The 23,860-nt window shown below is 40.5% G+C and overlaps 1 protein-coding gene and 1 pseudogene across 21 annotated transcripts in view; both read left to right on the top strand.

Moving 5' to 3' along the window:
• Positions 1-23,860, top strand: part of TCF4 (transcription factor 4) — a 385,872-nt gene that overhangs the window by 301,065 nt on the left and 60,947 nt on the right. For all 21 annotated transcript variants that reach the window (XM_044934831.2, XM_044934837.2, XM_025273451.3 and 18 more), the window contains one exon: positions 20,975-21,080. In XM_044934831.2, the coding sequence (XP_044790766.1) occupies positions 20,975-21,080 (106 nt within the window). The remainder of the gene's footprint in view (positions 1-20,974; positions 21,081-23,860) is intronic.
• LOC112581465 lies at positions 21,509-21,681 on the top strand (annotated as a pseudogene).

Genomic DNA, 23,860 nt, shown 5'->3' on the forward strand with positions numbered 1-23,860 from the left:
CGCCCCCACCCCAGATACCTTGTTCCAGAAGGCATTCACTTAGTCTTTGAAGAGCTCCTTGCCTCTATTTAGGATCTGTTCTTGTTCATTCATTGCAAACACGCACTTTTATGTCCACAAGGAAGACATTAGTACCATCAAGAAGTGCAATGTCAGTTAGGGCCTGGAAAATACAGAGTCGGCAGATTGTAAGAATTGTCCTCAGACTTGATGCCATCTACCTTTTGAACAAAATTTGAATCTTTGAGGTTCAAAATATTGGGGCTCTGATGAGCTTTTTTTTTCTATTTGCAAATCATGGTTCCTGATCCTAAGGAGGGAAAAAAAAAAAAAACCTCAAAGGCAAAGCTCAACAGGCTTCCTGGACATCAAATAGTTCATACAAAACAACATTCTGATGACTTGCATGTAAATAAATCAGAAACATATGAATTAAACTGCTCTCAGAATACATATGGGTTGAGAAATAGAAGTGCTGAGAAAATGTGTTTCGGGTTTTGCTGAGCCCATGACATTTGAAAAAGTACTATGAGACACTGAACAAACAGAGCCTGGCTTGGCTTCCCCGCTCCTGATATCAGTCTCCCAGTTCAGCCGCGCATCAGTTTACCACGTGCTGCAACGCGAGCCACCTTTGGTGTGCTCCTTCACACTCAATTACTTGCAGTTTTTAAAAAAAAAAAAAATTTTTTTTTTTTTTTTTTTTTCAATGAGAAGCTCGAAAATAGCGTCACATTTCAAGGAAATGCAAATCTTAGCATTTTTCTGACCGGGTTGGTTCACGTCAAGCTATTTTAGAAAATACCGCAGATCACCTTAGGAACAGTCATACTGGGACGGCCCTCTCTGGTGTGACTGGATAGGAACCGAAGAAGGGCGTCGTAATGAAGAAACTGGTCCAGAAATGGATGCTGCCTGGTAGAGCGCTGAACCACCGCAGGCAAAACCTCGTGAAGAAAAGCAGTTCCCTCCCTCGCTGTGGCTTGATGATGGGAACCCCAGCAGCGCCCCTGTACACGGCCAAGCTCAGATCGTGGCCTGCTCTCCCAGTCTTCCTCACAGCCAAGGCCTGTGGCCTTGCAGGCAGTGGAAGTCTGCTTTCTCTTTCCCACATTGCACTCGAGATGGCACATGTTCAGGACTCGGTAAGTCCTGGGACAGGTGCCGAGTCCTGAGAGCCCCTGTGTCCCCTCTCCATGAGATCACGTCCCCTGGCACCTGGTTTGAAGTCCTGGAGCAGAGCGTATGGGAATTTAGGGGACAGAGAGCGTCAGAGCCTTCCGGCTTCCCAGAGTCAGTCGTTGACAAGCACTTGGATGGAGTCCTTCCTTGCACAGCACAGTCACCTCACGTTATCCGTTTGAAATTATAGAGAGGTGGCAGATTTCATCTTTTCTACATAGGAAAGCATTATTTTGGTTGTTAAGAAAACAGTTTAATGTTCCTTTCCTAGCTCCTTCGCTCAAATGGTGGTAAGAAGCTTGGATGCTTACTCTTGAGTCAAGTGCTGAATTATGGCTCTGAGCAAGACACACGTAGGGCAGGCAGAGCTGACAGCTACTGATAATTGGCCTGATAATGCATTGAGGGGGGAATACCTGCCTGCAAAAGGTAGACACAAGCGGGGTGTCTGTCCCACATTCGGCCTGGAGGAAGTGAGGTCCACCAGTGAATGGGAATTCAGCAGGCAAGATGCAAGGGTAACACGTACTGTGATCCAAAAGTAGTGCAGGGTGTCTGGGGTCATAGTATGAGGTGATAATGATGAGAGATGGGACCGAAAAGATGAACAGCGAGTAGATCATAAATTGCCTTGTGCACCCCATTAAGGAGTTTCGCTTTTATCATGAGGTAATGAGGACCGCTTCACATGGGTATGCCCAAGATGTAACTGAATTTACAAGTGCAGAGGGACTGGAGGAGCACCAGGAAGACACACCACAGAAGCCAAGGAGAGCAGATTTGACTGGAAGGAAGAAATTGTCAACAGTATCACATGTTACCGAGAGTGAAAGTAACATGTGGCTGCAGCATCCAGGAGTTTTTGAGCCAATTCGTTGCAGTAGTGGGTATGGAAGGAAGATAGAGGGATGGGGAAAGGGCTGGGCAAGATGCTCTTCCACCATCATTGTCATTGTCATGCTCATCATCGATGGAAAATGCGCATCTTCCAGACAGACAGACTGGTGGAAAGAAGGAGCCACATACGTCCCGGGGGTTGGGATGCATTTGGGAAAATAGACCATAAATATAAAACGTAAGATAGCAACACAAGTTAGAAAACATGTAAAGGGTAAAATGAGCACTATGGACCAATCAAATGAAAGAGGATCTGGAAAGACCCATGAAAAAATAGGAGGAATTTAGATGAAAGGAGAGAGTTATTTAAGGGGTTTGTGTTCTGTGTTATGTCTCCTTATCCCGGTTCAGCTTGGTTTTGAGTTCCCATTGGATGGAAATAGTAGAAAATACCATGAAGTCTGATGCGTGGTCCTAACCTGCCTTGACTTCTATTTGAACTTCTCAGTCTTCTGGGGGAAATGAAACTCATAGACTGACTCTTGTTTGTTGTAGCTTCATGCAATCTTTATTTTTAAAATCTGGACACAGAAACGAAGGAACAGATATCACAAATACAGCATTTCAGAGAAACCCATAAATTCTACATGGATGAGTTCCTTGAGAAATTTTGCACACTCAAGGTTGGACATCTGTGACTCTGGACCATAGTATCTTTCACATCTGTGTCATCTCCACATGACATCTTCCTGGTGTGAGGCCAGAGATTCACCCCCATTGCACCATACCTTAAAGAAGCCATTCATGATTCAGAGAACAGATTTTTTTCAACAAAGATACCTGAGATATACTTACGTAAGGCACGTCCGCACGAAAAACCTGCTGTGTAAGCTTTGTAAGTGAAGGAAGGAACTGGTCCTCTTTTACTTTGGCTGTTGCCCTTGTTTGTATAATAAATATTAATTGGGCACCTGCTGTAGGCAAGTCATTGCATCGAATGTCCTCTGTGTCATACCCTTTGTCCCTAAGGAACCCACAGTATTTTATGGGAGAGAAGACCTGTATAATTGATGAAAATTACAAATTTCTGAAAAATAAAGTTATGGGAGAGTTTAGAAGATGAAATATATTCGATTAAAACTTACTGAGTTCATTCTTTCCCTTAAAGTTTTTTGGTCCATACTCCTGTCGATATGATATCACTGGTACACATTGCTATTTTTAGTTTTTTTTTTTTAAGAAAGAGATGAATAGGTTATCCACATATCAAAAAGTTTTCCATTAAAGAAGGAACAGATATCACAAATACAGCATTTCAGAGAAACCCATAAATTCTACATGGATGAGTTCCTTGAGAAATTTTGCACACTCAGGGCTGGACATCTGTGACTCTAGACCATAGTATCTTTCACATCTGTGTCATCTCCACACGACATCTTCCTGGTGTAAGGCCAGAGATTCACCCCCATTGTGCCATACCTTAAAGAAGCCATAATGATTCAGAGAACAGATTTTTTTCAACAAAAATACCTGAGATATGTAAGGCACGTCAACACTAAAAATCTGCTGTGTAAGTCTCATCACTGTCAAAAAATACTTTAAGCATCACTAGGGTACCAGATGGAGAAGGCAATGGCAACCCACTCCAGTACTCTTGCCTGGAAAATCCCATGGATGGAGGAGCCTGGTGGGCTGCAGTCCATGGGGTCGCGACTGAGCGACTTCCCTTTCACTTTTCACTTTCACGCATTGGAGAAGGAAATGGCAACCCACTCCAGTGTTCTTGCCTGGAGAATCCTAGGGACGGTGGAGCCTGGTGGTCTGCCGTCTATGGGGTTGCACAGAGTCGGACACGACTGAAGCGACGCAGCAGCAGGGTACCAGAACTTCCCTGGCTCAAACGGTAAAAGCATCTGCCTACAATGCTGGATACCCGGGTTTATCCCTGGGTCGGGAAGATCCCCTGGAGAAGGAAATGGCAGCCCACTCCAGGACTCTTGCCTGGAAAAATCCCATGGACGGAGAAGCCTGGTAGACTACAGTCTGTGGGGTCGCAAAGAGTCGGACACAACTGAGCGACTTCACTTTCACTCTCAGGGTACCAGAAGGCTTCCCCAGTGGCTCAGTGGTAAAGAATCCACTTGCAACACAGGAGACGTGATCCCTGGGTTGGAAAGAGCGCTTGGAGAAGGAAATGGCAACCCACTCCAGTATTCTTGCCTGGGAAATCCCATGGACAGAGGAGCCTGGTGGGCTACAGTCCATGGGGTCGCAAAAGAGTCGGACACAAAGTAGCGACTAAACAGCAGCAAGGGTGCTGAAAATGCCATACAAACTAGATGCCTGAGGTCCCTCCTTGTTCAAGGTGTTTTCTCGGTGCATGACCTGGTTTTATTTGTACCACATCTCTACGTAGCAGCAGACGTCATGATACGTATTTTCCAAATAATTACTATAAGATTGAGACAGAGGTCCAATGATTCAGAAAGGGTCCATGACCCACCAGTGGTCCGTTGATGAGTGATAGGATCAAAACTGGAACGACGGCCTCCTGCTCCCTAGAACACATCGGAGACCCTTATCTTCAGCTGGTGAGCCCACGTAAGACGTTTTGGTAGTGGGAGAATCGTTAAGTTCATTTCCTTGATAGAATGAAGAAGGTTGAATTTGCTAACGAAGAAATTATGAGTGACTTTGGTAAGAGAGCAGTTTTAATAACAGCTACATTATTTACCTACATTTTCCAAGTGATGTCTGATGTCAAGATTTACCGCTGAAGAAATATGACCGATCCTTGGTCCTCTCCTCTGCCGGAGTACCACCTCCCTGCAGATGATTCCAGGCTTCCCAAGTGATGCTAGTCGTAAAGAACCCGCCTGCCAATGCACGAGACAAGAGAGACATGGGTTGAATCCCTGGGTTGGGAAGATCCCTTGGAGGAATAAATGGCAACCTGTTCCAATACTCTTGCCTGGAGAATCCCATGGACAGAGGAGCCAGGAGGGTTACAGTCCACAGGGTCGCAAAGAGTTGGGCACGACTGAAGCAATTGAGCACACACACACAGATGAATCCTGACTAATGTCTTTTTGTGAAGGACACGTAAGTTATGGGCCTGCTGCAGTGATTTGTTTTCTTTTGTTTTAATTGAGGTGAAATTTACATAATGTAAAATTAACCATTTTACAATGGGTGATTCATTGGTATTTGGTATAGTCATAGTATTGAACAACCACTGTGTCTGTCTAGTGGCCGAACATTTTCATCACCCCTCAAGGAAACCCTGTACCCATTAAGTAGTTCCTTCCTGTCCACCTGCCGCTGTGTTGTATAAACATTAATCTTATACTCAAACTCACATACACATACATACATGCATACTGTACACATCCATCTGTCTACCTACCTACCTAGAGATAGGAAAGTTCTTGACAGGGTATCTTATATGTCCTGATTATGTAAGCAAAGAACTATATATTTAATGGATATTTCTCCACTGGGAAAAGGAAACCTCCCTTGCTGCTTTTTAACCTTTCTGTATAGTTCTTTTAAGTTCTCACCAGTTAGTAATTTATCAAGGGGGGAAAAAAAAAAGACAGGAATCAATTTTAAGCTTTTTATTATGTAAAACTGCTGTGTTCCTCTTATGAGAGAAGCATTTTCTCATTACTTTTTTCATCATTGAGAATTTTAAACTGCTTTCCTTATCTTAATAGTGAGCAATCATCTGGATTTTACATTTCTGTTTTGACGATTCAAACTGATTGAACAAAGTAATTTAGTTATCAAAGGAAAGAATATTTATTCCTTGGAAAGGAATCAAAGGAGCATTCTTACTGTAATTTTTATCGTTAAAGAAATTGACAATAAAAATATAAAATGTTGTTTATATTTATTTATACCTTCATTATTCCAGATAAATATTTGAAGTAGCCAGTAGCTAATCTTTAAACTGGTGTCTTTAAGACTGAGAAAAACTAGATCACTTAAAAAAGTGTCTGAAATTTAAATATTAGAGAAAGTCAACTGAATTGTCTTTTATTTTTTTTTTATTATTATTTTTTTTAATTTTATTTTATTTTTAAATTTTACATAATTGTATTAGTTTTGCCAAATATCAAAATGAATCCGCCACAGGTATACATGTGTTCCCCATCCTGAACCCTCCTCCCTCCTCCCTCCCCATACCATCCCTCTGGGTAGTCCCAGTGCACCAGCCCCAAGCATTCAGTATCCTGCATCGAACCTGGACTGAATTGTCTTTTAAATGTGCTTAAAGATACTAACTACTTATTGTTGGTAACTTGATCTTCTGTTACCCAGTCTTTAAGGTTGGTTGGTTTGGGTTTTTTTTTTTTAATAACCCTATCGTAATTGGATAATTTCCTTTCTGTTTCTGTTGCATAAACATTTTGTGTTAAACTAAGCTCACTTTCATACATTTTCTAGTTGGTTGCTGTATGTCTGAAATCTCCCAGTCAGCTTCTAATGAAAATTCTGGCCTCCTATTTTATTTATTTGGTATTTATATGTACCAAAGCGTCGAGAAGCTCTGCTGTGAGTTAAGTCAGTGAAATATTGCTGGTTGATTTTACCTGAACGTTCGCCTGGGGTATGGGAAGGGGCAGGAATCTGAAGGAATAATATAGAGAGGTGGCTGATTGGACGGAGAGGTTGACATTTTGCATACTTTTTTTTTTTTTTCTCATTTCAATCTGTGCCACAGAGTCATACATTTGTTAATTATTTCATGCTTTTGTTTTTAGTTGAAAGTACTTAGGCCCATATGTTTTGACAGAATAAAAAGATCATTCATCCTTTTTTCAGCTTTGTGAAAGGGAGGAAGGATGGGGTGGTAGTTTTACAGTGTACCTTGCCGATGATTCCTATTCAGAACTTCACCAGATTGGAAACTCACTGTTCGTTAACAATTCTCTTGGTGAGCAGAAGATGAAGGCATCTGTTGGAAGCACCAGCGTTAAGTATGCTGTTTTAAAGCCCAGTCTAGATTTCATCTTTAACTCTACTCAACATCAGTAGATACTTACCAATATGAAAAATTCATCTCCACATTCTTTAGACCATAGGTGATATGGAAGGATATTCTTTTTTTTTACTGGAGGATTATTGCTTTACAATATTTTGTTGGCTTCCGCCATACATCAGCTTGAATCAGCCACAGGTATACATATGTCCCCTCCCTCCTGAATCCCCCTCCCTTCTCCCACCCCATCCTACCCCTCCAGGTTGGAAGGATATTCTGATGAAGCACTAACAACTCTGACCTGGGATTTGCAGTGAAAAGCCTAGGTTAAACAGGAGTCCTACTGTATCGCACAGGGAGCTATAGTTAATATACTGTGATAAACCATAATGGAAAAGAACATGAAAAAGGATATGCTGCAGTCTGTGGGGTCGCAGAGAGTCGGAAAAGGCTAAGTGACAGAACCGAACTGATACATATATATGTAACTGAAGCACTTTGCTGTACAGCAGAAATTTACAACATTGTAAATCAACTCTACTTCATAAAATAATTTATTTTTTTTTTAATTTCAAGAGTTAGTATATGAACAGCAACAACAAAAAGACCTTTTTCCACCTTCCTAGAGTCATGTGACTTCTCCCTGCTTCTGTCTCCTGATGTAAAAAGGGAGTGAGATGGTTGACCATTTGGACAGATAATCTGTCTCAAAGTGATTATTAAATAATGTAATGGATGCAGAAAATCTTTGTAATTTAAAATACCTTGAAAATACCAACTTTTTATGATGATTAAGCATAGAATTTCACCAAGTTGCCTTTCATACAATTAAGTTCAAGGTCAGAGAAGTTTTGTGAATCGTATTTTTTTTGAAATTTCATCTTGTCAGAATATCTGCTGGAATCTTGGCTTCACCATCTTTTCCTTCTTGTTTGGGTCTCTGCTCTTGAAAGTGTGTCTTTCTGCTTTTGTGTGACACAGCTTTCTTCCCAGTCCCTCTTGATTCTGGGAGGGCATGTATACTTAGGAATTATGGCCCTTGGGCCCTCTGAGCGGTACAAACACAGCCCTAAAGATACTGGGATTGGAGGAATAGAAATGGCACATTTATTGCCATTAAGTGATCTTTGTAATTTGCCATTTATAGTGACCTTTATTGCGTAAGGGCAGACTATAAAGTCAGCATTTTTCTTGGGTGCTGCTTTTCCTTCTTGTAGAGCCCTCTCTGTTCCCGCATCCCCTCTCCACTCTCCTCTCACTCTTACAAACTGATTGTTGGGGAAGGATAGAGACCTCATCACATCAAAGAGAAATAACGGCTTCAGTTGGATGTGCTGTGTGCTCAGTCGTGTCTGACTCTTCACAACCCCATGGACTGTATGTAGCCTGCCAGGCTCCTCCGTCCATGGGATTCTCCAGGCAAGAATACTGGACTGGGTTGCCTTGCCCTCCTCCAGGGGATCTCCCTGACCCAGGGATCGAACACGGGTCTCCTTGTGTCTCCCACATTGCAGGCGGATTCTTTATTGCTAAGCCATACAACATCACCATGAGGGAAGCCCTGTAATAAATGCTAAGACTGTAAAAACATTTCCCATGATGGGGGATGATTGGAGGTGTGTTGAAAAGTGGATTTGTGACGTGGAATTATTTCTGGGAAAGTAGGCTTGTATCTCTTATAGCACTGTACATTGACTAAAGCCCATGGCAGTGGTATTAATTTGTTTACGCCAATAGTGACCAGACTTATTTGAGCCTAGATTCCTTTTTTAAAAACACACCTATTAACATCCATTGAAGGATGTGAGCTCTCGGCTTCAGGCATCAACCAATGGCCTTAGGTTCAAAGGGAGAAGGATGGGAAATGGATCTCTTAGGACCCTTAAATATGGATTATTATAGGTGATTGCCTCCATTTTCAGAAGTCAGCTCAGCTCTAAAACACACTGAGAAGTGAAATGTACTAAAATCTATTTTGGCAGAATCAATGAATGTTTATCTTTCTCTGCATTATGATATTATTCTTAGTTTGACTTGTATCTTGTATGTGATGCATTCATTCATTCATGTGGGCATTTAGTAACTACTGGGGCCTATTCTGTGCCTGGTACCACACACACAAACACACATACCCACACACACCCCTGCACATTGTTTTCATAATCCTTTTTTTACCTGGAGAATAATCGCTCTATGGTCTTGTGTAGGCCTCTGCCATGCACCAGCACGAATCGACCACAGGCTGACGTACATGTGTCCCCTCCTTCCTGAAGCCCCTCCCATCCTATCCTGTCCCCTAGGTTGTCACAGAGTACTGGGTTGAGTGCCCTGTGTCACACCACTTGCTATCTATTTTACATATGATAACGCACATGTTTCTCAATTTGTCCCACCCTCCCGTGTCTGTAAGTCTGTTCTCTGTCTGCATCTCCACTGATTCCCTGCAAATAGGTTCAGCAGTACCATCTTTCTAGATTCCATATGCATGCATTAATATACAGTATTTGTCTTTCTGACTGGCGTCACTCTCCTAATACTTTTTAAACTTCACTGTTTCTGTGATGGACTGTCCCCAAGCAGGCCTTTCTCGCCTTCAATGTGGAAGAAACGGCAATAATCAACTTTGGAATAAACCCTAAAATTAATTTTCCTCTTTATTGTGGAATTGTATAATGTGTTTTCATTGTGAAAACATGCCATCCTCATTCAGTTGATGAAATCGTGTCCTCAGAGGTCACAAAGCTATTTATTGGCAGATGTAACCAACACTATTTTGATGTTGCAACACCTCCTCACGACTCTGTGTTGGTGTTAGTCACTCAGTCGTGTCCGACTCTTGTGACCCCATGGACTGTAGCCCACCAGGCTCCTCTGTCCATGGGATTTTCCAGGCAAGTATACTGGAGTGGGTTGCCATTCCCTTCTCCAGGGGAGCTTCCTGACCCAGGGATCAAACCCAGGTCTCCTGCATTGCAGGCAGACTCTTTACCATCTGAGCCACTAGGGCACACATGATCCTGTAGTTGTCATCTTAAAAAATAAAAAGCAAATAGCTGGTAGCAAAAGAGGAAAAAATAATATTGAGATGGGAGCTGATCCATTAGAAAAAATTGATAGTCATGAATTTGATGTGGCAGCTGTAGAAAGTGAGATAAAATAAATTAGCTCAATCTGCTTATGATTGAAATCATCTGCTATGATTTGTAGATTACTACAAATAATAATCTGTAATAATAATGGGCTTTCCTCATAGGTCAGTTGGCAAAGAATCCACCTGCAATGCAGGAGACCCCGGTTCAATTCCTGGGTCAGGAAGATCCACTGCAGAAAGGATAGGCTATCCACTCCAGTATTTTGGGGCTTCCCTCATGGCTCAGCTGCTAAAGGATCCACCTGCAATGTGGAAGACCTGGGTTTGATCCCTGGGTTGGGAAAATCCCCTGGAGAAGGGAACGACTACCCACTCCAGTATTCTGGCCTAGAGAATTCCATGGGCTGTACAGTCCATGGGGTCGCAAAGAGTGGGACACAACTGAGTGACTTTCATTCACTTTCAGAAATAATAATAATTGACAGAAATAATAAATCACATTTTTCTTAACATAACCTTTAATTACTAATGGACAGTCCATAAATAAACACTTGAAAACAGCTTAGGTGTTCAGAACATTTTAAAGAGTTGTGATGGGCTTAATATCCAGTCTTTTGTCTGTGCCAATCTTGAGTCTGGTGAGGAAGCGGGTTCCCCTGTGAGTATGTAATGTAAGGAGTGTAACCAGACGAAGTCAGGTTTCACCTGGACCAAATTTTATGCAATTAAGTATTTCAAGAGATGTTCAGCCAGGTGTAACTTAATCAGTTTAAGACCTTCTCGGCGAGGGCTCAGGTGCTCAGAATGCTGGCAGTGGGCATTCCCGTGATACACCACGTTGAAAGGAATAGCAGACATACAGTGTCTGCCCCATCAGTGCCAAGAGCAATGCAGGTGTAAAAAGAAATACTTGGAGCCAGAGGCTGGTGCGCATGGATGGGACTAGTCACGCCTCCTGTGACTGCTGTTAGGTAATAGTGGTGGGTTTTCCATCACTTTACTGTTGGTATTAAGTCACCACTGAGCGCCGGTGTCAGTCTCAGCAGGCCACTGGCCGCTCTGTGTTTAGCCCTGATAAACAGAAGTGGTGGGTCCTACGCAGCTTCAGATCCGGAAGACAGATGAAAAGTCCTCCTTCTTGGTCCAGTGCCCAAGAACTGTCTTTGTGCTCCACTGTCTGAGGTCACCTTGCGTCCTTTGGCCAAACAGCCTTCTGAGCCCCTCGTCTGCCCAGTGACCTGGGAGTATGTAAAGGGGACCCAGAGTTCTATAAATCTGGGTTTTGGTAGGAGTCTGTGAAGACCCTGGAGAGAAGTCCCTTAGTGATTGAGAGATCTTGTTAAAGCTCAGATGCCTAAATAAGATGACATGATTTTGAATCTCCGTTTTCCACTTAACTAGCTGTGTGACTTGGACAAGTTGTTTCATATGTCTCTGCTTCCACATTGCTTCTGTGTAAAATCGGGATGATAATAAAACAATAGGGTTAGTGTCGAGACAAAATTGAGTGTATGTACAATTTTGCTGGAATAATGGCTGGCATACCCTAAGTAAAGTGTTAGCTATTTTGGAGGGAGGGGAGTTCTTTTTAATTGGAGGATAATTGCTTTTTAATGTTGTGATGGTTTCTGCCATTCAACAGCATGAATCAGCCATAGGTACCCATATGTCCCCTCCCTCTTGAACCTCCCTCCCACCTCCCACCCCATCTCGCACTTCTATTTTTTTTTTTTTAATCACTGTCATCATTTTGTCATGCCAACAGTCACAAGAGCCTGGGACTGGCAGGCCTTGAGACAGGTCTTTTTCCAGTTCTGTTGAGTGTTATGGGCTTCCCAGGTGGCACAGTGGTAAAGAATCTGCCAGTGCAGGAGACACAAGAGACGTGGGTTGATCCCTGGGTTGAGAGGGTCTCCTGGAGTAGGAAATAGCAGCAACATACTCCAGTATTCTTGCCTGGAAGATTCCATGGACAGAGGAGCTTGGTGGGCTCTAGTCTGTGGGGTCGCAAAGAGTTGGACACAGCTGAGTGACAACACACACACAGAGTGTGAAGTTGTAATACCATAATAAATTGTTTCTTTTTTTTTAATGTTTAACTCCCTGCATATGCCACTGAGAATGCATGACAATACATGAAGACAGCTTAAAACCTCAAGTGTTCTATATCTGTATTTCAATATCATATGTATGAAACATCTGTGATATAACAGAGTGAGCCTGATCATACCTATCTTCACTGTTTTTCTGCCTCAGATTTGCAATGACAACACCCTGCTACTTGCAAAATGCTGGTAAAAATAACAGGACACTATGTAGATTAAATCACAATAATATTGCTATATAATTATCAGTGATTCTTAGTTTATTCTTATTTTTAGTTGAAGCACAGTTTTTTCCTTCCTTGTAAATTTTTAAGCTACAGAGACTTGTTTAGTAGATTGAAATTTAGAGATTTGAAAAATAGACTGCAACTACCTTTATTTTAAAATGTATTGCCTTTTTATTTGAAGAAAGGAAAGAACAAGGTAAAGCTTCTGGCCATAAGCAATGTCAGGGGGGTTTTGTAGCTCTTGGGGTGCTTTGCACACTTCATAATGGGTCCAGCTTGCTGTTTTACTGCCGTTGTTGAGCCTGCTGCAGGCTGGGTGTGCTGGTCAAAAGTGGATGGGCTCCAGTCTGTCCATCCCTGCATGCTTCTCTGCTTCTGATCCCTTGTAAATCACTCATACCTTTGCTTCTCCTTGTTGTTGCTTTCTTTTGATTTCTTGGGGTTACACAATTTGATAGAGAAGGGAATTAAAATTCTTACAGTCTTACTACTTCTTAACACAGAGAAAAGATATTTGGTGGCTGAAAAGGATAAAACTCTTGGCTGTAATTCATTTGTAGAATTTAGCTTCAGACTTAATATACTCATGAACAGATAACCAAAACTCAGCTGATATTCAGAAGGGTAAAAAAAAGTTAGACGTGGTATTTGTGATAGAGCATTTGGATGTATGCCAAAATGACTTGTGTTCTAAATATATTACATATTCCAGGAATTTCTTTTAGGGGGTTCATATACATGTTCTTTTTCTCATTTTTGTGATGCAATGTGGTGGAGTGAATACAGATTATTCCTTGTTAAGGAAATGAAATAGGAATACCATATACATGAATGGGACATTTTACACGTTTAGATAATTGGGGATTTTTTTTCAGAGTATCACTGTAGTTTGAGGCGTAAAACTTTTCTTTCTTACTGAGAGTTACTTTAGGGCACTTCTGCTAAGTCACTTCAGTCGTGTCCGACTCTGTGCGACCCCATAGACGGCAGCCCACCAGGCTCCCCCGTCCCTGGGATTCTCCAGGCAAGAACACTGGAGTGGGTTGCCATTTCCTTCTCCAGTGCATGAAAGTGAAAAGTGAAAGTGAAGTTGCTCAGTCTTGCCCGACTCTTAGCGACCCCATGGACTGCAGCCCACCAGGCTCCTCCACCATGGGATTTTCCAGGCAAGAGTACTGGAGTGGGGTGCCATTGCCTTCTCCAAGGGCACTTCAGAACTATTTAATTCCTATAAAAGCTTCAGGTAATTGAGATGGAAATAAAAGCTTCACAATTTCAACAGATTACATCTCTGAAATTTTTTCATCTACAATCACATATCCATCTATTTGTCAATATACTGCAACATTTACGTGTTAGTTCCAAACATATTTCCTGTATGTGATAATCAAATGGGCCTTTAACCATCACTTGAAAATAAAGTAGGATCTTTTTCCACTAGTAAATATTGCTTGACTTGTTAGTATATACTGAGAATATGTAAGATAAATAATTTTTATTTCTGTAGTTGGCTTTTGTTTTTCTTCGCACCGTTGGGTTGTTTATTACCTTCTTTTTCATGCTCTTGAGCATGATTCACTACTGTTAAACCTCATGATAACTTACTCAACTCTGTTACTTTGATCTACTTACTAGCCTTTTATGCCATTTTGCTACCCATTTGAATATTTAAGTTAAAAAATTAAAAAAGACTTCAGGAAGGAGAGTGCCAAGAGGATAAAATGAGAATTCAGGAGTCCTGAGCTCTGTTCAGGGCCCTCAGGTAGGTCCTTTAACATCTGCCTTTCACCCGTTTATAAAATGCGGTTGAACTGATTTCAACTTTAAAAATGTGATGCCAAGAGGCAGAAGAGAGAACACTAATTGGAGAAATTTCCTGAAAAGAGAAAGGAACATCTATAAAAAAAATTGATATAAAACATTATGAAAGAAAGGGTAATAAAAAGAGTGGAATCAGGCATCCAGTTACCAAGATGTAATGTGAAAACTCATGATCAGAAAAAGTTAAAAATCTGTTCACCGTTTATTGTCTCAAAGTGATCACACTGTGCCTAATTATAGTTCCTTTGCCAGCGACTAACTAGGGGCCAAGGAGAAAACTGCCATGTAAGATTTTCTTGCTGTTATTTCCTACACATCCAGAGATCTGGGGATCACAGGAGCTGTTCTTCCCTGGGGTTCTACTTTACAGCCCCGCTTGCAGGAACGTGGGCAGGTGGTCACAAAAAGGGCGTTGAGAAGTATGTAATAGTACAAGGGACTCTAAAAATAGTAAGTAAAATGGACATCTGAATGTTCTGCCATCCAATAAAAATCAACATTTATTAAACACTGGTGGTTCGCTAGGTGCTAGGATACCTGTAATCTGCCTCTCCCCCTCGTCCACCAGAAGAGTTCTTGCTTTGGAAGCTGAAAGGCAACAGCAAGTCTTACGTAAGCTGCATTATTGTGATGGCTGTTTCATATGGGGCTCAGTAGGTCTCCTTGGGGACAGCCATTACCCAAAATCAGTGCTCCCGATACAACTTTTTGCCATAGTGAGAAAGTTCTACATTGTGATGTCCGGTATGGTCACTGGTGGCCACAGTTTGCTATTGAGTACTTGAAATGTGGCTAGTGTAACTGTGGGACTGAATATTTCATTTTATTTAATTTTAATTAAGCTTAATTCAAATAACCACATAGGACTCATGGATACTGTATTGGACAGCACCATTCTGGACATTTTAAAAATTACTCTAAACTCTTGTTTATATTTTTTGGATATAAATACCATTTATTGTGCTCCTACAAGAGATAAGGAGTTATGCTTGACATACGTACTCTCTAATCCGCCCGGCAAAATAGCCCCATATGACATTTGATAGTGAAGAAATTGACAAATGAGGAAACAGAGCCTCTGAGAGAGAATGTGCTTTGTTTTGTCCTCACAACTACTTACGAGAGCTGGAATTTGAGCCTTGTTGGTCTGATTCCAGAGTTATTTCTACCACTCTGCCAAATGGGTTTTTCTGCTGTCTGGAGACCATCTCTTCTAAGTACATCTTCTGGTTGCTTTATGGATTAGCCAGCAATATACCTTTAACTTTGTGCTATAGAACGATTACAGTGTCCATTTCAGTTCTTATGAATGTCGAGGTACCACTGCCCCGAGCTGCTCTTTCCGCTTACAGTGACCTGTGTCCTTCCAACAGTATTGTAAGAGTTGAGGTCCGTTCCAGTCAGTTTCCTGAGCAGTAAGCTGATCCCTTACAGGTACTTTGCCCATTAGATGCTGGTCACCATCCGTGTACATGCCTAGGTGTGTGAGCGTTAGTGGTGTACCACCAACTCTTGGCGTTCGAATGTCTAACTGTCACAGTTTAGAATATTTGTGAAACCTCCTAAGGTCTGAGCTGCTAAGTCAGCCTCCCTAGCACTTGGGCATCTGAGGCATAATTGAGCTTTGCTGTTTTCTACTCCATCATGGAGCACATAGTAACCCTCTTAAGGATCTAAAAAGTCTCAATTACAATGTTTCAGTTATTCTCACCTGGTTCTCTTTGGAAATTATTCAGATGGTACTGGCTGGTCACAGAGAGGCCAAGGTCTACTCTGCAACCTAGTGGCTGTCACTCAACCCCACTCAGTTATACACCTCATGATACATGATCTGTAACTACTTCTCTTTATGCCCTCCTGAGTTCAGCTTCCCACTTTGGGAAGAAAGTAACTGATGCATATTGGTTTCACTCTCAACATGCCCTATCAAGTTTTCTTTTCTTAAAAGGCGGTTACGAAACCCCACAAGAATTATTTGTATAAATCATGGCCAAAGTATTGCCTTGTGCTGATGGCTAACGATATCTTTTCTTTTTTGCCTCTTAAGATCAACAAATTGTTTTTTAATGAAAAGAATGTAGGCTTTAATGATTAGTTTGAATCTTTACCACTTGGTAATTTTTTAACATGGAAAAGTGGCTTAACTTTTCTGAGTCACTTTTGTCCAGATAATTTTTAAAAAATAGCAGCACACTAATGCTATTAATCTGATTTTTTTTGCGTGTTTTTTAGGTACCAGGTATTATTCTAGTTGCTTTTATATACATGATGCCATTTAATTCTCTCAAGAATCTGGCGTAGCAGGCACTGTTATTCCCTTTTTATGGGTAGGAATCTAAAGACCAGAGAGTAAAGTAAACAGTTCCAAGGTTGCCTGGCTCATAAATGATGGAATGGGCAGTTATGTGACCCAGGCCTGCCTGGGCCAGGACACTTGACCTGTCTACCATTCTTTAGTCATATAAAATAGAAATGACACTGTTGATAATGACCATCTTATATGATTATTATGAAGATTATAAATAATGTATATGGAGCTCCCAGCACAACGCCCTGAACAAATGGCAATCATTGTTATCTTTTAAAATTTCCATAAGTGAAAAAAAAAAAAAAATTTCCATAAGTGAAACTGACATGCCAAGACATAAAAATCAGCACCTCAAAGGAAAAAGGTAGAATGTGTGTTCTACTCCCTTCATTTTGTTTGTTGGTTTGTGTGTTTGCTTGCTTTTCTTCTTTTCTAGTAGGCAGAGGTTCTATTTAAAAGAATATCATATTGTTTCTTTGATGATAGCACAAAAGATAATCAGAACATTGGTTGGAATGGTTAATATACTATAGTAGTATATCTCAAGTATATCTCAAATTACAACACAAGTTAAATCTGTAAAATGAGAACTTATAGTTTTTTTTATTTTTTCAGAGTTTATGCTGTTTATGGGGTTTCGTTAAGCTCAGAATTTCTGCATTTGTGATTTTGTTTTAAAATCAAATTATAAGAGAAAAAAGATAACAGTGCTGACTTGGAATATGAACTACACTTGGCTATTAGTTTCCCATTAAGCTTTTGTTGGGCAGATAGCTCACTCAAACTGCTGTAGTCTATGAACTTGAGCCAAGTTTGCCCATTTCCAATTTTGCAACAGAATTTCACACTTCTTTAGTTACTCTTGTGGGAGGAACTGGAATGCCAAAAGTCACCTTGATCTAAGATACCTTATCAGAAGAAAACTAAGTATAGGTTTTTGCTTCTCTTTAGACTCTGCATGTTTCCTTGGCAGAGTTACTTCAACACATTGAACGAGATTTTGGGATTTGTATTTCATTTTCCATCGGACTAATTTTCTGCTGTTAGTCATTTGAAGAGATCTGGGATGTTTGTTATCATTCTGTTAGCTATTTTCTCTAACAAATGTGTAAGTCATCTTTCTATTTACCTATAATAATAATGATTAAAGTTGAGTGGATATGAGCTTTTCTTACTGAATTTAGTGTCTCTGTTAAATACATTCTTGCAGCCTATACTTTCAAGTCTTTTAAGAGGCTGGGAAATTAGTTGACTGAAGTAAAATAATGAAGCAGCTTACTGATGATCCAGGTTATTAAAAATTAAAACATTGAGGATAAACGGAATCACTTATCATCACTCTGTTTTCATAAATAGCATCTTATACCTCCACCACCACTTTTAAAGAAGGCAGCCATTGAATAGTAGACAGTAAAGGACAATTGATGAGCAGGGCTTTGACCATTTCATTGTTGAATTTTCTTATGATTAAAATGTGAGGGGGGTTGATTCCTTCTACTTTTAAAAAGTATAATAAGAGACTTCCTGGTGGTCCAGTGGCTAAGATTCCCGCAAACCCAAGGCAGGGGCCGGGGTTTGGTTCTTGGTTAGGGAACTAGATCCCACATGCCACAACCAAAGGCCCCATGTGCCACAACTAAGACCCTTTGCAGCCAAATAGATACATAAATGCTTTTTTTAAAGTATAACAGTTCTATGTTATGTTTATTTTTACAAACAAATATATAGAGCACTTATCTTTAAAATAACTTTTGATGAGCAAGATGAAGTATATAAATTAAAAGGAATAACATTGTACCTGATCAATTATAATATAAAGAAAATTTATAAAATATGCAGAAATTGCCTTAAAAAAAAAAAGACTATTAAAAGTGTTTGATTTCTTGTTAACAAAGACTTTCATCTTATCTAAAAAAATCTTAATTTGGCCACAGCACCAGAAACATAGAAATTGTATAGTGTAACATGTCCTAAAAGCTTTTTAACCCCATACATATTCTTTTTCATGCAGGCAGCATTTCTGAACTTGGGATAAGTGATCGTATTCTCAGATCTTCGCACTTGATCATAATTCATAGTCAAAGTAGCCTCCTTATATTAGCAAAATTACTAAAGATTTGTCTTTGTCTCCCAAAAGAGATATCAAATAATTCTATCCAAAAGGCAGATTTTGTTAGATGCCATCAATGATGTTTATGCAATAATTACAGTACATGTTTAAGGATAAGGTAGTAGAATATGTAATAAAAATTATATATTATCCTAAAAGAATTTGTTGTGATTATTTTTTTAAAGTAAGGTGATTTAATAATGGGAGAGTTTATTTTCAATTTTATAGTAAAATTTTGGTTTCTGAAATTGGAAGTAATACATAGTATACTTAGTTCATATTAATACTTACTAGCCAAGGAGCTGTCAGACTCCTAGACTGTAGGTATAGTGTAGTGTATTCTACTCATTCTGCCATTAGAATGAGATGATCTATTTCCCCTTTCCCTAGAAGGTAATTTTTGTTTTCATCTTTTTAGCTAATGTCAAGACTTCTAAATACCTTTAGTAGTATTTTCCAAACTGTTTGTCAGTTGTATAAGCCTCAAAAAAATACTGGGTTTTGCCTGATAAACTTAGGGTACTGATTTGCTTTGGGATTTCTGGCTTATGTTTTATTCTTTGTCCCTTTACAGATACTTGAAAAAAAAAATTGTCCTTACTATAAGCCCTGTTAGAGAAGCAGGTAGCTGTTTATACATTTAAGATTATGACTAAAATTTTAAAATAAGAGGAAAAATAGAGGACTCAGATTCCTCCCTGACTTAGGAAGAATCCTTGTTTCTTTCTTTCTTTCTTTTTTTTTTTTTAAAGTGGACCAGGGTTTTTATGGTTTATTTTTGTTTTGTTCTGTCTCCAAGATCTCTCAATTTCAAGGGCGCTGTGGGGCATATGTAGCATTTATGTGATGTATGCATGTGTGTGCGTGTTTTCCCACATCTGTCGCTGTGGCCCTATCCTTTGTGAAATCCTAAACCATGTATTAAATGCTTAGTTTGTGATTCATGGTGTTCTGAGAGCAATTATAGAATTTTTCTTAGGGTGTTTATTCCATGTGCGCTGTGAAAAAAAAGGGGGGGGAGTTTTTTTTTTGGTAACCCTGCAGTTGCCTTTTTATTGGTGAATTTCCCTTTCTTTTACTGTGACCTGTGAATATCACTGTAGGCTCACTGCCAATTTTGTGAGCCGCTGCCTGCTTCAAAATGGAGGCAGGAAGGTATCCATTTTCATCAAGAGGATGACAGTGTTTTAGTCTCTCTGACCATCTGGAGAGAGGAACTTTTGGAGCAAAAGAAAATAAGGATTTAAAAAAAAATCATATTTAGCAGAAAAGGCAAGGGAGAAAACCAATTAAAGTTAAACTATACCTTATGAATTTATGCCTTTCTACTGTGCTGTCTACTTTAAAGCAAACATAAACAAGAAAATACACAAGCTATTTTTATAAAGAGCTAGTTCCCCAAGTCCCATGAGTATTAGTAAGCGAATGTAAGTAAATTAAGATTTTGGCAGTTTTTTAGTTTATTGAACACACAAAGATGAAAGAGCTGTAAATGAGGGTCTCCCCCCGTTCCTGTGTGCACACTGATTTTTGGTGGTCTGTGTAGATCTGGGCTTTTAATAGCCTTTTTCTTGCATCTCTACAAAAAGCTAACACTTTGGGAATTTAATACTCTAAGATATGTTTGTCACTTTCTGTGGTCTGGAGAGTGCATTTATTTTATCTGTCTTTTTGTCTCTCTGTCTCTGTCTTTAAATTTTAACTGAAAGGTAGACTAAATAAGACAAGTTTGAAGCATGTCTTTTTTTACCTTTTACATGCTCATGGGCCATTTATGTTTTAAAAAAAAAAAAGAATGCTTAGGTTCCTACGACAACCCTATGGGTATTATATATCTACACCCCAGGTGGTTCAGTGGCAAAGAATCCACTTGCTAATGCAGGAGATGTAAGAGACATGTGTTCGATCCCCGAGTCGGGAAGATCCCCTGGAGGAGGAAATGGCAACTCACTCCAATATTCTTGCATGGAAAATTCCATTGAAAGTGGGGCCTGGAGGGTTACAGTCCATGGGGCTGTAAAGAAGTCAGACCCAACTGAGCACACACAACAACCAGATGTTGTTCTCAGTATTCTTGCCTGTAACTGGAAAATATCACACCTGATTTTCCATTTGCACAAACCTACTCGACGTTTTGTTTTGTTCTGTTTTTCTGTATGGGGAATGGGGCAGTGTTTCTAGAGTTTGATCAGATTTGGGATGGATGTGGTAGAAATTGTGCCTTTTGTGCCTGCTTCTTGCAAAGTCATAGACCTTGAGATTCTTTGGTGCAGGCAGCAAGCAAAACTAAATGGGCTCTCGTTCCCCAGGTTTATGCTCCATCAGCCAGCACTGCCGACTACAATAGGGACTCGCCAGGCTACCCTTCCTCGAAACCAGCAGCCAGCACTTTCCCTAGCTCCTTCTTCATGCAAGGTAAGACACTGCCTCTTCCAAGGGGATATCCACGGGTCTTTTATGTCATATATGGGACAAAAGAGTGCTGTTCTAATACTCAAGAAATGCAATAGGAGGCCAATAGAGAACATGGAAGGTCACGCTCTATTTTAGGACTTGAATTCATTAAAAGTAAAAACTTCACTGAGAGATGTTTTGTAAATGAAAACCTCTTGAGCCATCATGAGTTAAGATTAGACCAGTTTGGTTACGTAGAAGGATGCTTCCTGGGAGAATGTCCACCATGACTAATAGCATTTCTGCATCATCTCTTCCTGAGAAGAGCACGTACATATATGTTCAGAAGTGCTTTGATTCAACATGTATTTGGAGCATCATGGATTTAGACATGTGGAGAGCAAATTGTCCTTATACATACCTCTATACAAAAATGTTGACCACTTATAATCACTTCTCGGCCTTTTGACTAAGATCAAGTGTAGTGTCTGTTCTTATCAGTAAAAACGTTGGCTGTTTCTTAGTTCGTAGGGAAGAACAAGTGTCCCATTGAAGATGAAGTGACCTGTTGAAAGTCAGGAGTGTTATTTCATTACACAGCAAAAGCTCTATTCCACCAACTGACTGACTGAGTGTCTAAGACCCAGCTCTTTTCCCAGACAAATACTGAAAATGACAGCTTTGTGGTAGATGAAGTATATTTAATCCACTTAATTGTCCAGTGTATTTCATTCAGCACACATGGATGTTTGCTACCTGGGCTTACAGGCTCACTTCCGGTAGGACTTCTCTTTCTGCTGCGTAGGAAGACTGAGAGGGTTTAAATGACATCTCCTTATGAGAGGAGACAATCCACAGGATACAGCTTTAGCTGGACACTTGTTGTGTACCCTGGACACTTGTGGTCAAAATGTGATAATCTTGTTACCAGTGTTAATGCTATGAAATTCAGATATAGAATTCACCAGGAATCCCTGTACACAAACTTTAACTCATTTTGCCTTGGCAAAGTGCCGTGGGATTTCCTCCTTCTTGCTCTTCCAGGAAGGACCATGTCACGGGAAGGAGAGCCCAGGGGCGTGGCTTGGCATCTCCCTTAGATTAGAGTGGACACGTTCAAAATCATTCTGTTTCAAAGGAATTTGTTTCCTTTCCCTGTAGAGTCTTAGCTCTTTTAGGTTGTTAGTTCACATATGAAATTCCATGGAAAATCTGTAAAGTTGAATTGAATGGGTCCCTGGGTTTCCCTCATAGCTCAGCTGGTAAAGAATCTGCCTGCAGTGAAGGAGACCTTGGATCGATTCCTGGGTCGGGAACATCGTTGGAGAGGGGTAGTCTACCCACTCCTGTATTCTTGGGTTCCCTTTGTGGCTCAGCTGGCGAAGAATCTGCCTGCACTGTGGGACACCTAGGTTTGATCCCTGGGTTGGGAAGATCCTCTGGAGAAAGGAAAGGCTACCCACTCCAGTATTCTGGCCTGGAGAATTCCATGGATTTTATAATCCATGGGGTCGCAAAGAGTCAGACACGACTGAGTGACTTTCACTTTCACGGGATTAGAGAGAATTGGTTTCACATGTAATGGAGCGCCTATTAACCGGGGTCTTTTAGCTTTGTGACCTGTCCTCGGTGTCCCTTTCTTTCAGTAGGAGCATCAGGTACGTCATTCGGGTGTATTCTGTGCCATGACAAAGGTGTATCACCTTCAGCTTTAAGTAGTAGTCACTTGGGCATCAACGGGTTTCCCTGGTAGCTCAGATGGTAAAGAATCCGCCTGCGGTGCAGGAGATCGCGGTTAGATTCCTGGGTCAGAAAGATCCCCTGGAGAAGAGATAGGCCACCCACTCCAGTACTCTTGGGCTTCCCTGATGGCTCAGATGGTAAAGAATCTGCCTGCAATGTGGGAGACCTGGGTTTGATCCCTTGGTTGGGAAGATCTCCTGGAGAAGGAACCCCACTCCAGTATTCTTGTCTTGAGAATTCCATGGACAGAGGATCTAGCGGGCTACACCCCATGGCGTCTCATAGAGTTGGACACGACTGAGCGACTTTCACTTTGGGCATTGACACCTCTCTTTTATGACCAGAGAAACTGTGTTACCATTTCTCATGCTTACAGAGACTGTCAACTCAAGGACTCATCACCCAAAGCTGAATTTCATGGAGAAAAATGGACACAAGGATAGATTTTGTCCATCTGCCTTTAGGAAGGTCGCTTGTTTAAACCATGCACACTGTAAGGAGAGATCAGGTAGATTAAAACAACAGGCTCTTCTCCATGTCAGACCATACAAAATATGGGGAACAAATTTGCTTTTCTGCATATGAATACTCAAAACGCAAAAAAAAAATTTTTTTTGAGTTGACATTTATGATGAGCACAATTAATTCGCACACATCTAATTCTATTCTTTCAAAACACATTATGCCAAGATCATGGGATGTGATAAATATTAATTTACTGTGAAAAGCATAATTTATGTAAAATGTGTATTTTTGTAAGTCTGCATTGAGTAAAGTGTCTGAGTTAACAAATCCTAAATGTATTTCCATATAGTGCATCCTGTCAAAATGTTTCAGGAGACTCTTGTTCAATGATAGATATTCTCAATTTATTTGCCGTGCATGTCATCTCTCTGAAATGTTCGTTTTTCTTAGACTTCATGTTTGAATTTAAGATGAAATCTACACTTCCACAGTCTCCGAGCTAAATCTGAAGTCCATGAATAGTTACTTTTTAAAAGTCGTATGTTTTTAACATGATGATCACACAGACACAGTACGTTGTAATCCCATTTCAC

Source organism: Bubalus bubalis, chromosome 22 (genome assembly GCF_019923935.1).
Source record: "Bubalus bubalis isolate 160015118507 breed Murrah chromosome 22, NDDB_SH_1, whole genome shotgun sequence".
NCBI lineage: Eukaryota > Metazoa > Chordata > Mammalia > Artiodactyla > Bovidae > Bubalus > Bubalus bubalis.